Source organism: Melopsittacus undulatus, chromosome 4 (genome assembly GCF_012275295.1).
Source record: "Melopsittacus undulatus isolate bMelUnd1 chromosome 4, bMelUnd1.mat.Z, whole genome shotgun sequence".
In the NCBI taxonomy this organism is placed as follows: Eukaryota; Metazoa; Chordata; class Aves; order Psittaciformes; family Psittaculidae; genus Melopsittacus; species Melopsittacus undulatus.
In genome coordinates, this window is record NC_047530.1 from 95088866 (window position 1) to 95107091 (window position 18226).

Below are 18226 nucleotides of genomic sequence, written 5' to 3' on the forward strand. Positions count from 1 at the left end.
ACAGGGCATATGTGAATTGATGTATATATGTGTTAATGGATATCTTAAGAAAAAGGCTGTGTCTGCCAAAATAGAATTTAAGACATCTTCAACTGCAAATTGTACTCAATTTCTATGCACTTCTAGATTTATTAAGAGGACACTTCATTTTGTTCTCTCAAAACCCCATCTTTTAGCCATTATCTGGTTGTGCCTCTCTATTGTCTGGGAATTCTGTACCGGATCCCTGATAAATAGTTTTGCTGCTCAGAGTCCTGACTTTGGATGAAAAGCTAAATTAGGACAGTTTTACTTCATCCTCATAGCAGTGATTCATAGGCAGGGCAGCAAAGCTACAAATGTATTTTTAAAGGAAGAGTGGAGAATCCGGTGGCAATCTCAACAGCCGTCAGCCACTTTGCAGCCCTGTTGGATGCTCCAGCTGTTCAAACACGCCTGGAGGGGAGCCTCCCTGAGGGAGCTGCCAGCTGGCCAGGCAGCAGCCCCCAGCCCTGCCCCCAGCGAGGTCTCACTGCTTCCCCTCCCTCCCGTGCTGCCATATGTGACTGGCAGACGAAGGATGGTCTCAACTAAGTTAAGTTAACCTGGCTTCCCAGATGGGAGAAGAAGCAGCTAAAGTAAGTGGCCTCCAGAGAAGAGTATAGTGCCTTTTCAATGAAAAATAGGATTTGGGTTCCTCAGATTCTGGCATGCCCACCTGGAGATCACCTTTGTGTATGCTCAACAGAGAGCATTAAGTCAAGACCTCTCTTGCTCTTGGATACTACAGCTCTCCACACAGTGGGTGAAAAAGCAAGGGCTGGCAGAAAGCCCTACTAGAGCTATTTAGCAAGGTACATTGCATCGTACTTTGCGTTAATTTTCTCCTATCCCATGCTCACTAATAGGTAGGACCCAAAACTTCTTCATCCCTGCACAGATTCATGTCTGGGTGAAGAAGGATGCCCACTCAACCATACCTCCTTCTGCCAATTAATCCTGTTACACAAATGATGAATATTACTTGTAACTCTTCCATCAATTAAGAATTTCTGACAAGTTCTAATTCCTTGATAAAAAGCTGATATAAGGTATCTGGATTTGGATGGTATAAATTACAAAATATGTAGAAAAAGTAGAGAAATACTTCAATTAGAAGAGGACAAACTGAAATCAAACTGAAAGTTTTTGGACTTTTTTGGAAGGAAAAAAAAAAACAAGTTATAAAAGCAGAGAAAAAAAGACAGTAACTTGGTTTGTTTTGTTGTTTGGGTTGATTTTTTATTAATAAATCATCAGAGAAGACCACTCCATACTATTACTGTTCTTGAGCAAAAGCAAAGAAAAAGTAGCTGCTTCCAGATTTTCTGCTCTGCTTTGCATAGAAATGCAGTGCAGGATGAAATCCCAGCATTCAACATAAGATCATCTCCTTCCCTTCCACCTTCCTTTCTTGGAAGTCCACTTACTATTCTACCTGTTTGCTGTGACTATGAACTTCAGCAACTGATGATTTTAACATATCACTGCTCATAAACAAATTGTTGGGTTGTTGGCTGGACTGCTGAATACTTTTTAATGGAGAAGAAAAAAAAAGCTGACAAGTAATCACATTTCTGCTTTCACTTAGTTCTCCTTCAGGTCATATTACAAAGAATAAAAGTGCAATGTTAAAGATCAGAATAAATACCTAGAATATTGCCAAGATTTTAAAAAAAAAAAAGTATCTTCAGATACTTATAACCTTTTACACATATCTGACGTATTGTAACATATTTTACACATATCTTATCTCACATAACTTCTTAGTTCAAAATGTATCTGTGTCTATAAGTAAAATGCCAAATCCATGTATACAATACAGTAGGAAACTACCCAACAGTTGAGAATTATTCGCACACTCTAAGCACTAATTGAAATGTCACTGTCATATCCATTAATCTCAAAGTGTCAAAGAATAAAGGTAGGGGAGGGTGATGAACAAGAACATAAATCACAGGCACACAGTGAGGCCTGGAATGTGCCTGTGATGGACCTTATGAATGAAATCACAATAGCATAGAAGTCTGAGCAAAAATCTTACATTGATCCCTCATTCCACAGATTGTAGGATGTTATTTGTTGCAACATACTATTATGATAAGCTTCCATAATTATCTTTAAGCTATTCAAAGGGTTTCTGTGAAAAAAAAAACAACATTTTTTTTTTTCTAACATGCTTTAAAAGCTTTGCAGAAAGGAAGAATTACAGTTTATTCTATTTTCATCTATACAACCCACACCAGATGTTTTGCATGGTGGAAAGAATACATTTTTGAGTCTTTAAGTTACTAGCTTTTTGAAATTTCCTCATTTTGGTTGAAGGTTTTCCATGTCCTCAATATGCTCAATATAACTGCTACATATAACAAAACATGCTGTCTCAAGGTTATATTTAAATTTTTAAACAATGAAACATTATCATGTTAGATTAGCTAAAACTCTCTTAAGATTTCTTCACTGATTGAAGTTTCCACTGTGCAGCAACAAAAGATGGTAGAAAGAGCAGTAATAGATATGAGAATGGTACACTACAGGGCAAAGGCTGAAAAGAGAAAGGTCTGAAAGCAACTCAGAGACCAGACAACAGACAGATTTGTTGGGACTTCTCATTACTTTGGTGTATTTATACTGTGAAAGTCACCTGCAAGGCATACGTTTTATCCCCTGTACTGCTAGAAATCCCCAAGTGAAACCGTGAACTGCTTAATCTATACAATGTAGTGAAGTACTGCATTGTTCACAGATGATATTTTAAATACTAGCAACAGAATAACATAGTAGTGGGTAAACTTTTTTCACTGCTACACTATTTATCCATAAGGCAGATGACTGTTTAGTGGGTGCACCAATTATGCCCGTCTAGATGAATGATTATGTTGTCAGTACTACAAATACTATGGAATTTCTGTTTTCACAACTAGGATCTTTTTCACATGTAGAAAACTACACAAATGCACATACCTCTACCCCTACCCACCTACCTGAAAAGAACACTACTAAATTTGCAAAATCAAGGGTACTAAAAGTAAAAAAAAAAAAAAATTAAAAAAAATCAAACCATTATCTGTTTGGCCAATGTCTGCAATCACAACACAAACTTTAATGTAATGATCGCATATTTTTTTCAATTGGACCATGATAATCCCATCAATTTATTCACACACAGAAAGGCCTTAAGGCTGTGTAATGAAGAACTGTCAGAATGATGTTACAGTTTAGCTGGAATGTAACAAATGAGGCAGGAGAAGGAAAGATAAGCATATGGTTAAAATGTAAAAAATGCCCCTTTACTCTGTCCCTGGACTCCACAAGAACCTTTTGTGATACCAAACAGATTGCTTAAAATCAAATTTAATTTCCCATAGGTGGCTGCTATTTAAGTAGGCAATCTTTTCATCTGTCCAAACTAAAAACCTCAGGATGTGACTTGCAGAACTTCCCCCAATTTACAGCTGTTACCAAAACCATCGAGAACCATGCTTCAAACACATAAGAAGAAAGACACTTTGAAAAAGAGAGCATAAGTATCAAGAAAAACATGCATTAAAAAAGAATGCTAGTGAGTCTTTTCATTATATCTCAGTCATCAATTATAAAACCAGACCAAAAACCTATTCATAACATAATGATGTTATGGAAGTAACTTCCTTCATACAGATTAACAGCTCATCCTCAGCAGTGACCTCCAGGCAAAACACTGAGGAAAGTAATCTTGCCTTCAGTGCTGGATTGAACCAGTTTTATAAAATAATTCTGATGCTATGTATTGAACAGTAAGAATAAAAGAACATCTGATGTTTACTAAATCAGTATTATTATTCTGGAGAGTGAGTAAGGCAGTAGTAATTCTAGGAGGGAGGAAAGCTATGTAACAGCACATTTAAAATTTGTGTCATCATAAATAAACTCAAAAAGGAAAATTAAAATTTCACAGACATTTGACCTTTTTTTCCTCAACTATAAACCCATAATATTTATGTGGTGCTTTTGGACAATTTTGTACTATTGTTTTTTTAATGGATATAGCAATTATGATCCCATTAACAGTAACAACAGGTGCATGTCTCAATCAGATACTTGAGTTAAAAAAGGTTTCATAAAAAATTTCCCAGAAATGTTAACATACTTACTCAGAAATACATTTACAAGAATATGTATTGTTGGTGGTTTTTTTTTTTTTTCCAAGGGCAAAGCCTTAGCAGGTTATGGAAAAAAGATCTGTATCTGACTTACATTAAATAACTTTTTTGCAGTGTTAAGACAGATATAAATAGGAATTCTGGAACATCTACTTACATTCACACTGTATTACATCTAAATTAAACTGCTGAATTGCTCCCATGCTTATTTGTTTTAATTCATTGTCCAGTAGCATCTGCATTAGGGATGTTGAAAGATGCTGGCAAGCTGACATGCAAGCTGTCTGGGCCACTTTTCCCTAGTAAAAAGAGCAACAAATTTTAAGATAGAAATAAATTATATGTCACTAAAGTACTGCTTATCTGGTTTGATTTTAATATACACTGAAGCATTAATGGTGCAGGGCTTAGATTAGAAGAAGGATCATACTTGCTATTATTTCTTTGACCTGTTTGCTTTGTTTCTATTAAATCAATCAGAGATCTAAATTAAATATATGGTATAGCAACAATTGATATTTCTTCCAGAAATCCAACTGTCTTCATGAATACAAGGACATTTTAAAAATAACAATATAAATTGCTGAAGCATATGAACAGTCTTGTGGATTTATTTTAATTGTTTTCACACAAACAATGAAAGCAAGACTATAATGCAAATAAATATGCTGCATATATTTAACAATAGTCAGTAAAATAAACCCAAACTTTCTATAAATCAAAATCACTGCTTTCAGTTAGGTCAATTTTCATAATAGCATGTGCTAGTTATTGGCACCTTAATTGCTTGAATTCCACCTCAAAGCTTCTTGCTAAATTTTTACAAATATTCATGGTTATCCATCATCTTTTCAGGTGCTCAATAGGTCAGAGCTGCCAGTAATCAACTACTAGCAAAATGAAATGTAGCCCTCTGCTGTACAAAGTAGAAATCATTTTCCAAACATAGCCTAATTAGTAACATTTCTCTTTATGATGTATATGTAATTGAGACAAATCATTTACCAAGTATGAGACCAAAAAGCAAAGCACAAAATCAGGCTTTAATTTGATAAAATATTAAAAATTAAAAAATAAAAAAGTGAAAGATATGTAAATTCCATATTAAAATTAAGAACATCAATTAAGACCAGATACCCGATTTATTCACCATTCTATCCATAGCACTGCAATCTTTTAGAGCAGAGTGGTCTTGGCTTTCAAATGTGAATTATATGAATCTTTGCAGCTTAATGTACTGAAACTACGTTTTTCAACCAATATCTATGTTACAATATGTATTAAACCAAAACCAACTATTAACATGCTTACACAAAAGAAATCATAATTATGTAATAAATCTACTAGGGCACACACCACTACTGTTTTACTTGTATCCGTCAGTAAAGCAATGACACCCATTTCTCTAAAGCAATGGTTCCCCAGCCGTTTTCTGCAAAGTTAGGTTGATCAATTCACTGTTGACTCACAGAAACACATATAAGCAATGAAAAATGGTAAGGATAGACCAATTTTATCTATCCAGTTCACTGTTCCCAAGAGTTTGGAAAGTTCTGCTCCAACATCTGTAGAGCCAGATCTTGTTCTTAGTAAGACAATTTGCTCATGTCATTTGAATTTTCATGTATACATATAACTGAAAGTAAATTTGGCCCTAAATATTTTTAACTTTAAAAATCCATTCTTTGTTACAACATAATTAAAATGTAGACAACACAATGGAAAGCATTCACTCTCCTCACATGCCACACTGAAACATTAAATGGCTTTTGCTAATACCTCTTCAGCATTAGGACACCTTGAACAGTTAGGAGCTTTATATCTAAAATGAGATGTCAGTTTCTTAACTGAAAATCTCAGAAAAGCAAATAACATTTTTTACCTAAACAGATGAACTGACAACGAGGAATGTTAGAAACAATGCAAGAACAGCATGCTTAAAAGTCTCCCAAACCCAATGGTAATTACACAGGGAGACACGCAGCTCTATTTACCAAGCAGAACAATATCAATATGAATAGGAAAAAAAAAGAGGAAAAAAAAGGGGGGAAAGGAAGGAAAAAGGGAGTTGAGAAGGGGAATCAATGGGCCACACTTCATTTAATTACAGTGTAGTAGGTTTGAAATACTTAATGGAAATGACATTTTGATTTAATGGAACAACTAGTGCATCTCTGTTTAATGTACTGCTCCATCAAATCAGCTCCATGTCCTATTTATGCTGCCACTATAATGTAATAAAAGCACAACCAGATTAATAGGCTGTCAAGAAAAATTTTAACATTTAATTTATGTTACATGCAAATAATGTGTATGCCTATAATACTTTAAATAAAAGACATAATTTTATATTTCTAACAAGCATCTGTAGTTAACTGTTGCAGTCTGGCAAATATCAATAGTACTGGAGCACATGATAATGGTTACAATGCAGAAATGACATGGTAAAAGCCACTTGGACTTTAAGTATCACTACATGTGTGTTTAATGTTTATTTTAAAATTTTATAAAATGGAAACATCCTAACATTTAAATTATTTCCAACTATGTAACTTGAACTACAGGCTTATTGTTCACATGACACATCAACAAATAATAGGAGTTTACTATACACAGTTTATACTTCCTCAATACACTCAGTTCTCTTAAAAGTAGAAAAAAAAAGCTATATGTATCAATCAAAATGCTGAATTTTAACTGAGAGAAATGTGAACTCTACTTTTATCCTCTTCAAAATACAGTGCTTCCCAGTTCAAAATACATTTGATGTACAATATTCAGAAATAAATTAAACTCAAATTCATGTTTGACAAGTGAGATATAATTAGAAATCTATCTCCAAAATTCCACCATCCACCAATTAATCAATTCCTTGCTATTTTTTCATAAAACATTTTGAAGAGGAAATTTAAGGATTCTTGAACTTAGTAAAACTTTTTTTCCAGAATTAAACAAATCTCTGTTATTTTTAAAACATTCTTAATGTAAACATTATTTGTCAGGTTTGGGTGTTTGTTGTTTTCCTTTTTAAGTTGCTATTATTCTTTTCTAATAAGGTGGCTGTGGTTATTGTATCTAGCAAATAAATACTTATATTCAATAGCATGCAAATATTCAGCAGGCTTCCCATTCGCTCCAGTTGCCTCCCATTTGGAGACACTCACTATTATCTCCGCTTTGCCTATGCTAATTGCTGCTATCTACAAAACCTATTCTTCCACTCAACCAATGTAAAGTTTAGAAAACAAGGACCCTATTCTGTAAGCAAAAACACCTGCTAACAGTGTTAAAGGCAACTGTTTTTACCCAGCCTTCACATTTTGCTGAAATACAAGTTTGTAAAAAGAGAAACCCTTAGACAAACTTCTTATATTTCAAAGGAGCTTGTAAAGAGAATCTGCTGACATATTAAATCCTTTTTTATAGGACCCAAAAGCTTTTCTCTTAAGAACAATTGCAGTAAAGAGACATTTGGCTCCTAGGAAATTCCCAAAGGGTCAGCCATATGCATCCTTCCACGGCACCTTCGCAATACTTGTTTCTAAGACCCATGCTAGCTGTCTCAAAAGCAGCTTTCATCATTCACTGTGGTGTCAGTCAATATGATTTATGGACTGCATTCAACAAAGTCAAAGCATATAGAATGAGAAATATGACTACAATCTGCTAATTTGTTTTGTATTGAGCCACTTAGGAGTCAAAGACCTGATGTCAGGCTGAGACCAGCAACACAATTAACTGGCCAGTGACAGATTCATCCATCCTCCCTGCCAGGTTGTGCCAATCAAAGACAGCATGAAGCGGCATTTGGAGAAATCAGTAAGAAAACCCATTCTTTAAGCAGCCCATGGAGGCTGTTGATTGACAGTTTTTAAATATAGCTGCAGAAAACCACCACCGCTTCACCCTCACTGCAAGCTGCGAAATTAGGGTTTTGCTGCCAATCATGGAAACAATAAAATAACACAAACTGCCATCCTCAGCATAACAGGATATAGTAAAACTTATGTTAAATCTAAGAAGCTGAGGAATTCATTAAACAACATGAAATGACATAATAAAAAATTTCTAAAAATTCAAAGAAACTAAACATACAGATTTTATTAGTCAGAGTAACTAAAGCATTATATTACTTAACATCAAGACTGAAATCCAACTTTTGAATTATTGCTAATATACAAGTATAGTAAAAAACAATAATGGAATTTTAAAGAATCAATTCTACTCCCAGTCTCTGCCCCAAGTTCTACTGAAATAATGAAGAACACCTACTTGAAAGTAATTTGTTCAATACTAACTATATATTGACAAAGTATGTGAAGAATAAAATTTCAGATAATTCTAAATTTGGATAAAAACACTTACATACACACCCTTTGTAATTTCAATTTAACTGACCTGGAAAGAAAAGGTAAAATTTTTCTTTAACTGTTCAAAATAAAAGCTAAAAAATGCAGGTCTTTAATAACAAATCTGATCACCTAATTGATTTTATGAGATTAATGGTTGTATAATGAAACTTCAATTTGCTTTTTCACTCAAAATACCTAATGGAACTATAAACTGCAATATGAAATTAAAATGGGATATAAAAAAACCTGAAAACAGAAATAATCTTAAAGACTAAATTCTTGTGACTTTTTAGAAAAGAGAACCATTAATAACTGCATGACTTTCAAACTATAACCTTCCAGAAGGAAGGTAGCCTCTGTGCTCTGCATTGGTGAAATTCTGCTAATGCTTGGTTGTGACATAACCAGCACACTGATACCTATTCTACATTAACAGGAAGTATTTCTACACAAAATAATCAATATTCATAGTTTTCAAAACACCTATTAGCCTGACAGATCAACATCAGGCTGAGTATTCAAATCATAGAAATGTTCACTGGAGTAAACATCAATGTCCAACCTCCTACCCAAGTGGGACTATTACCAACACGAGTTCAGGTCCATTGTCCTTTATTCTGGCTGAGCCTCCAAAACAACCACAGAGAATTCGACAGCCACACTGGGTAATCTTCTCCAACATCACAGTACTCTCTTTTTGCAATTTTTTTTCTTAATGTCAAAGCCTCACCTCATTCTACCTGTGACCACAATCACATGTGGATTTGTCTGTCCTTCCAGGAAGAGTTTGGCTCCATCACCTTTGTATCTGTTCTTTAAGAGGTCGTAGGCTGCCACTGGATCTCCCTCTCCCCACCCTTCTCTTTAACAGACTAAATAATCCACCTCCCTAAACCTTCACTTGTAACTCATGTGCTCCAGGGTTCTAACAACTTAGAAGTCCACTATAGATTGTCTTTCCAGATTCAGAGCTACCACTCAGCCAATTGTTTTTCAGATTACAGCAATAAATGGGGTTATTCACATACTGTGTACCTTAAATGACGTACAATTTGTTCACTTAAACAGTGAACATCACAATATACATTTGTTGCTGTACACTGATTAAGTGAACAAGATTCTACCATATAATTAGAAAAAAATACCAAAAGTTCAGAAATTCAGTATTCAGAAGTACTCTTAACAGAATAATATTAATTTCAAGACTTTTATTATCATGGAAATGTTTACACCAAATCAAAATAAATTCTTCATACAAAAATTGATGACCTGAAAATAATCAGGGCATGAAAGAATTCTTAAATGCAATTCATTATCTTAGAAAAAATTATAAAATTTGAGTACACACATTCCCTTAGCCCCAGAGAGATGTAGCAGAGAAATGATGGAACTTTCACTGATTCTTTATTCTATCACTTTACCCTTATTCTGTGTGCATGTCACATAGCTGTATTTTGATACCTGACCTTTCTTCCAAAAGGCTTCCTAGTCTTTTCTAAATTATCTCATTTGGGATGCAAGGCACACCACACCAACCTTCTGCAAGGTTTTTAGGGCACTTGCTGTCCCAGTGTATGAAACCCCAATGTTAGTCCTTAACTTGATCCCTGCATGCAACCACACAAAGTATGCAGTAAGTCATCAGCAAAAGAGAAGGATCTTTTTATTAAATGATTAAAAATTGAAGCAATAAGCCTGCAGGCAGTTCATAGTTTTTCAGTTCACATGCTTTTTCTTCATCTTGCATCTACTTACCGACATAGCTGCATGGTCATTGTTGTTATTCTGAGAAGGAAACCAGTAAGGCAATCAAAACAAAAAAATTAAGATGTACTGTCAACATCAAAAAAAAAAAAAAAGAATAAAAAATTGGTAGCAATAAAAGGTAATGAAAAACTTCCAAAAAGAACAATTACAGGTACATAATTCCTAAAATTACTTTTTTTTTAACCTGTGAAATTATATAGTATTTTGTTGAGGCATAACAAAAATATTAGAATTTTAGAAATACTAATTTGGCAATAAAATGTTTTCCTGTAATAAAGAACTGTATGCTAAAACATCACAAATTACAAAGTGTCTGTTGATATGCCTTTACAGAAAGTTTTCATGGTAAGAAATTACATATTCCAAAATACTTAGGTTAAAAAATGCCATGTTCACCATCTTGGCTTACAGAGGCTATCTGTATGTCATTAACATACTTTGTTCAAGTAATTCTTAGAATGGCTCTGGACAGTAAGAATCTAAATGTAATACGACCCAATAAATTTTAACATAAATCTAATGGTAATATAACTGCAGGGTGGAATAAAGCTATTTTCTTTTCCCCAACTGCTTCTTATGTGCAGCAAACAATTACAGGAGAAAACTAAGATGTAAAACTTAAGAATAAAAACCAGAAAGCTTTAGAGACAGAAGTCATTTCCAGTGAGTCAGTAGAGATATCAGACCCCAACTAAGTTGTGACACAAAGTGTGCAGATTCAGTAACACTGAGGTCACAGTCTACATGATTAAGATCTCTAATGTTCCAATAAACATAATACAAGTTGTATGAAACAGATATGTAACACAAAATATATTTTTTAAAAGTTGTCTACATTGGTACAGAAATGCTTCAGTATAGCACCACACAGAACCACAAAAGGAGACACATCCTTGTGCATTTATGCAGCTTGCACATACATCTAAAATTCAGCAAGACTCTAACAACAGGAACACAATGTCCACAAGAAAAAAAAAAACACGTTAAAGCATATATTATAGCACTTCTACAGGAAGACTTATCAAAGAGAAAATCAGTGACCCTTGAACAAGACTACAGAAAACTAGTACAGCAAAACTAGTGCCACTAGCCCTAGCACAATGCCCTCTAACATTATCAGATATGCTAAGGCAGGAAGAGCTGAGCTTCCGCTACTTGTTCTCCTCTTTTCCTTACTAAAACTATGGCGAATGGCTAGGACTTCTGTTCTCCGATTTCTAATTACGGCAAAGGTTCTAAGAAACTACTTTGAGCAGTGACATGTTTCTTCCAGCCACACAAAAATTACTACAGAAATGACACTGTGAATACTTAAACTATTCCAAATCTCAACTATAGCAGATGACAATCTAGCTTAGTTTATCATTTCAAAGTGCCTGCTATTTTAATGAGTTATGGAACCTAGTTCTGGTCTTATCTTTGAAAATGCTTTTACTATGAATTTTCTCTTAATGAAAATAACTTACTAATACAAATCTAATCAGAATCACCATAATGAAGCCGTATACACATTTTCATAAAACCTCCACAGCTCATGCACAATAGCATTCATAGGACTGTATGTTTGTGCAACTCACTAGGCCAGAACAGAAAGCAATACACAGGGTAAGTAAAAAATTACCAGAACTCTCTTGCCAATCCAGACTAGTTGTTCATATAACTCTACATCTGCCTGTTACCTGACCAGAGTGTGAAATTACAAAATAACTTCTTCATGGGAACTAGCTTTCTCCAAAGGCTGACTTGTGCCCCCATGCAGAAATTTCTATTCCTTTCACACTTTTGAAGTCCTAATGCCACAGCTGGCTCTTTCCATCCCTCAGAAGACATTATTTCTGAACACCTGTATCACAACCTATGTTCATGACAGACTTATGTACATATTCCTCTAGAAGTTGCACACCCCTTAACTGTTATATGTATATCACCATTGAGGAGCAGTGCCATTTGTTCACACTGCTTCCTATGTCAAGTTACAATGAATTTAAAACTATCTAACACACTTGCTATTCTTTATCAAAAAAATCTCAACTGATGTGCCACAGAAGTACGTCTGACATGTCACATTCACATCAATATTATGTGATACATTGTGAGTGGTTTATGTCTTTGAGTCAGGAAGAAAAAAAAAAAAGGTGACAGAAGAATCACAGCCTCTTCATGTGTGATTTAGAAGACCAGATAGGCCTACACTGCCAGCAGCTTCAACACCTTGCTGTGCACATACATAATATATCTTTTACTTCAGTCTGAAGACTCAAAATATTCTATGCATTGAGGAATTATTATTATAGGCATTGCATATAGGTAAAGCATTCAGACATCAGTGTGACAGTAGCAACCAAGGACTGATGAAAAGCAGATGTAGCTTGAAAGACTTACTGAAGTTACTCCAGACATACAAAGCTATAAACTATTATGACGGTAAACCAAACTAGAAATAGTCTTTTTTGTCTTAAAGCAAGTGGAAACCAGACAACAGAATGTAACAATCAATACATAAACCAGGTTAACAATACCTTTTTAGCTGGGACAAAATAATTAAGGGTATATTTGAATATGAACCAGGATTCACTTCAATGAAGCTCAAAGAATCAAAGAATTTTTAATGACCAAAACTATTTAGCTAAAAACCCAAAAATCTTGGAGAATACAAGACCTCCATAATCATCTGCACAAATGCAAGATTTGCACCAATACTGCATTGCTTGGATCAATGCATGTGTACAGAGAACCAATAAGGTTAATTAAAAAGGCCATCTGATGCCTTACAAAACTGCATGAGTTCTTACACTATTTGTAAATTAGCTGTTGTTAATGATATTACTAAAGTATTTGAAAATATTTTCTAAGTATTACCATCATCAACATACTGAAACACATCTGAAAATACATTTGTTCTGAAAAAGAATTTAAAATACATCTGCCAGCATGTGCACAATTAAAAAAATTACATCTATATTAAAAATGTTAGTACTTTAAAATACAATAAAATAATACTCCAACAGTTTAAAATTAAACTTAATCTTGAACACTTACAGGTAAATGAGTAAAAACTTGAAATGTGCTTCTTAAAAAGTTAATAAGGTCCATTAAGTACCCACTGGCTCTTCCATCTGATTCAGACATTGTCCAATCATAATCAGCAATCTGAATAAATTCATCTATTTTTTGGTTAAGTTTTGTGTATATTTCTCCTTCTGCAGCATGCCTTGCATCCTGAAAAAAACCCAAAAAAACAAAAAACCATGTGCAATTCAGAATTCTAAATATTATTAGAATGCAGATAAAATTATCCTCATTGATGAAAATGAAGTCTTGTGTTTTTCTTAGAATCAAAAAATGTTTTATTGAAATTAATATTTTAACTTCTGCTTTACAGCAATTCTGAGGTTGTTGGTTTTAAAATACTCTCATAATGTATAAGAGTGTTTATAACAGAATATATCTATAGAATAAGTTAAATTCTCAGGGACAAACTAAATTAATTTGAATTTGGAAACAAAGTAGTCACTTCACACTCTTCACAACATCACCTTTAATTCAGCCTTACAAATTTATCAACCTTGACAATGAGTTTATTTGCCCTTTTTTACAAAGAAAATAATAAAATAACCTAATTATTTTATCTGTTATGGCTAGAGGACCAGAAGTCATATGATTTTTATGTAATCAATGTCTTCAAACTTCACATCTGAAGAATACTCATATTTTTTCATCCTCCTGTAAATTATCCTGGTCATCACAGACGATGATTCAGAGCACTCCCATACTTGCCTTCCTTCTCTACTTTGTTTTCCTGCCACCACATAGATTCTACTTTTTGGAACACAAAAGAGGTAAAGTCTATCATTTACTGTGAAGTGAGTTTCCAATGCTACCTATCTGTCTTATTTGTTGTGGGAACATCCTCATAGATGCAATGGGGTCTGTGTACAGCTGCTGATGAGATGTATCTTGCTGGAAAGACACACTTTTGCCAGTCTGGGTTTTAAGAGGTATTCAATAAATTCTATGTTCTAATTTGGTCTCAAGATTATGCTTTGTTCACTGATCTTGAGAAACAATTCATGTAAGACATTTGATTTAAAGTGAACTGGTCAGTTGCCGAGGGCTTTTAGAGAGTAAAAGTAGGCTGGATATACTGGAGCAACATACAAGTAGACAAGATTCTCATTTCTAGTTTCCTCTGGGAGAAAGCAGTCCAAAACGATGGCACTTCAGAAAGGTGTAAATAAGAAAGGCCAAAAGAAAAATGAGAAAAAAAACCAATGAAAATTATCTGATCTTAAAGATGACATCAATTAGTGTCACTCTTTAGTCAGGCCCTTCAAGAGGAAGCAAGAAAATATGGCCCTGCCATGTATAAATATCAAAGCACAATTTCCCCAAAGTAGTTTTTTACTTCCAAACTAACTTGTAAAAGCTCCACTGAACCACCCTCCCAATCCAACACACAAGAATCTGTCAACCTGTTAACATGTCAAATAAAGGAATAAGCTAACATCCACTATGTTGTAGATGGCTATGACTATAAATGCTTCAGTTAAAGTCTAGTCTATATTTAAATTTTTTAATTAACAGGACCTCAATTTCACTTACAATCTATAACAATGGGACTTGCAAATATATATGCTTGGCTTTAGTGCAATTGCTTGGATTTTTGTTTGCTTGGGTCTGGGTTGTTTGGTTTGTTATTTTGTTTTGTTTTGTTTAAAAACTAAATAATTTATGGAGCAGTTGTACCATCCTTACCAGTTAGGGTGATTTACTGGTGATGGTAAGACTAATCTTTCAGGTTTTGTTTTGGAAGCCTGTTTTTGGCTACCCTGTATTTTGCTTTGGTTTACAATTTGAGCAGTGTGCTGCTGTCTGTACATTGCTCTGTTCCCTGAGAAAACCATAGACAGATGAGCATTTGGATTTCAAACCCAGAAGTTACTTCTGAGAAGTAGCACTGTGAATCCCATGCTTAAGTCAAGAATGAGTTAGTAGTATTCAGATTTGGGATGGCTCGTAGAGGCAGATGAATCAACTCCATATCTTCTTTTATAAAATGATGATGAAATTGCATCAAAGCCTTTACAAAGCTCACCAGATCTCCCCTCCATTATAAAGTGAAAAGGGCAAATTATATGGTTTTGTTAAATGGCTTTTCTCTCAGATGTCCTGAAGCCTTGCACAGGATTTGATGTGCTGTATCTGTCTCTCCAACAGCCATTAGACAGCTTAATGCTGAGACCCTGGGCCCCCAAAATGTCTATCAATTAGATCTGCAAATATATCCATTTATTCTTATTATGGCTGCTGATTTAAACAAAAGAAAACAATAGCCAGCCAAAGATGGAAAACGTGGCTATAAATACTAAAAGCAACAGAATTTTTTAACACAATAAAACAAAACAAGTTTTGGTGGACTGTTTTGGGTTGTTTGGGGTTTTCTTTTTGTTTTCTTTTGGTTCCCACCCATGTGAAACGATGCTTGGAGAGTTTGAAGTATGCCTTAAAATGAGATTTTACATACAAAAATAAAATGAGTAAAGTAGCCCTCTAAAATAGTGGCCATGAAATAGGTCTGAAGGCTTCTATTAAAAAAATATGGTGCAGATGTACTCTAAGATCACCTAATGGAATGTAAATGTGATCATTGCTGCTAATAAAAGGAGATTTTTGACCACTCAGAAAGAATGGAGGGGACATGATCTGCCACCAGGAGATGAATTTAATAACAGTAGAACATACCAAACTCTGTAAGGGCCCAGCTGGGGAACTGCAAGCAGTTTTTCATCAATATGGGGGGGTGGGAAGGGAAGAGGGATTAACGAGAAAAGAATTTTCTACTGTAAGTGGAGAATGTTGTGTTAACAAGCTCTCCATGGAAAGAGATGGGAGAGACACAATAAAAAAAATCCTTACATGTTTCCCAGCTTTCATTCTGTATTTTAACAAAATGCATAGATACTAAGCTCTCTCAACACAGATACTATATACAGTGATTCCCTCCAATAGAACATAGTTTACAGAATAGTTAAACATAACTTAGAGCATGAACAATCAGCACAAAATGTAATGCAAACTTTCAACCACATTTCTTAAATAAAATTCAAGAATAAAGAACATCTTACCTCTTAATGAAATCAAAGACTATGGCTGCATTAAGTGTTTTGTCTGAATGTTAAAAAGATTATGGATTGGCTTACACAAAAATACTTACAGATACACAAATTCAAAGACACACATGCACTATCAGTACACAACAAGTAAACTAGGGAGCTTGGAATTTAAGGACAGGGCAAAATTAGTAAAATTACTGGTAGGGCAATGGTAACCTAACTACAGTTGCTACGCCAGAACCTTTCTGTCTTGCCTTATTCATTAAATCCTTAGCAAAACAAATGACAGTTAATGGGAAAATTGTTGGCAATCAACTGGAAATATAAAGTGACTTGCAATGAGGATGTCTTTTTTAACCTCACCCACCTTTTAACATCTATGCCAGAGGGGATATTATAATAGGATATGCTACATATTACAACAAGAGAAAAAAATGAAATACAGAAAACAGAACTACTCTCAACAGGATTAGCCCTCTTTATCCCATAAATACAAGAAATCACTCTCCTTTGTTTCAGTGTACAATGAAAAAAAAACCCCACCAAATACCTTAAGTTGCAGCTGTTTTGGAGTCCCTGATGACTTTTCTGCTTTGCTTTTCTTAAAAAAAATTCTGTATAGAAACCCCAAGCAACTAAGAAGGCAATGCATTGGCTGAATTAATGGCACAAGGTAGCCTATACAAAATGATTCTTCTTTGAGAAAGTTTTCTTCAGAAAGAAAACCCCAAACAAACCCCCAAGCACAAACAATTTGCTTAAATTCTAAACAAAATAAAAACTACTTAGCCAGACTCTGTAAATGAAATAATTTCTACCACATTTTATGTATATAAATGCCCAAACTTGGTCCTTTGATGTGCAGAACCACCTGATGCTTGAAAGAAGTACCTGGTGTGCAACCACCACCAGAACATGAAGAATCTCTAAGCATATCTACACCTGTCCCCAGTGCCACAGCACAGGAAGGTTTGAGGTGTAGGGCCTGAGATCAAACCACTTTTGCACTCAGCATAGCTAGTCCAGCTATTGGGATCTTGGGTTAGAGCTTACTAAGGTCATTATGACATAAACCTGTCCAAGCAAAGATCAACATTTTGATTAATTTATCTTAGAGATAAGTCTCAGTCATCTTGAGTTATCTGACATTATGTGTATAACTTGTCTTCAGCAATTTAATTTGCATGTGCAGGTTTCTCATTAACAACACGTGTCTGCCTTTTGAATAATGCTGTGGAGGGAGACTTCACAGACAAGGGTATGGTTTTTGCTCTGCAAGGTCATCAGATATGACTATACAAGTACTTGGTATTTTTGCTTTAGTTTCCTCTTTTCAAAATCCTTCAGAATTTTTATATAGACAGATGCAAGAACAACTAGGAGAACTTCATCTACTAATGAAATAAGAAGCCATATATAGAAAGAAAACTACAACTTTTTTTTATTTTAGCTTTATTTTATACTTAGCTTACAAATGCTGCCATGCTAACTGTTGAAATTACAGTTAGCTATGCTGCGTATCCATCACCTATTATTTGCTTTAATTTTTTGAGATATAAGCTCAAGTACTTCTGCCATTTCTGAAAATATCAGGGAAAATACAGCTTGTATAGATAAGCAGCTGCCATTATTAGAAACAGCAAGTTCAGATGATCATTTTAATAAGTATTATTGTGTATAGACAGGACATGTAAATAAAAAAGGAATTCTAGAAAAGATAATTTAATAATTTTTGGCTTGTAGCACAGTCTTAATACTGCTTTTATAGTACTAAATTACACAACTTGAAAATAAAAAAAAATGTTGTAAAATAAAAATAAACAATACAAATATT

The 18226-nt window shown here is 34.4% G+C and overlaps 1 protein-coding gene across 1 annotated transcript in view; it reads right to left on the reverse strand.

Annotated features, from left to right (window-relative positions):
* EXOC6 (exocyst complex component 6) overlaps positions 1-18226 on the reverse strand; it is a 90392-nt gene that overhangs the window by 28627 nt on the left and 43539 nt on the right. The window contains exons 18-19 of the mRNA XM_034061380.1: positions 13319-13498; positions 4318-4459 (exon numbers count right to left, since the gene is read on the reverse strand). Of these exons, the coding sequence (XP_033917271.1) occupies positions 4318-4459; positions 13319-13498 (322 nt within the window). The remainder of the gene's footprint in view (positions 1-4317; positions 4460-13318; positions 13499-18226) is intronic.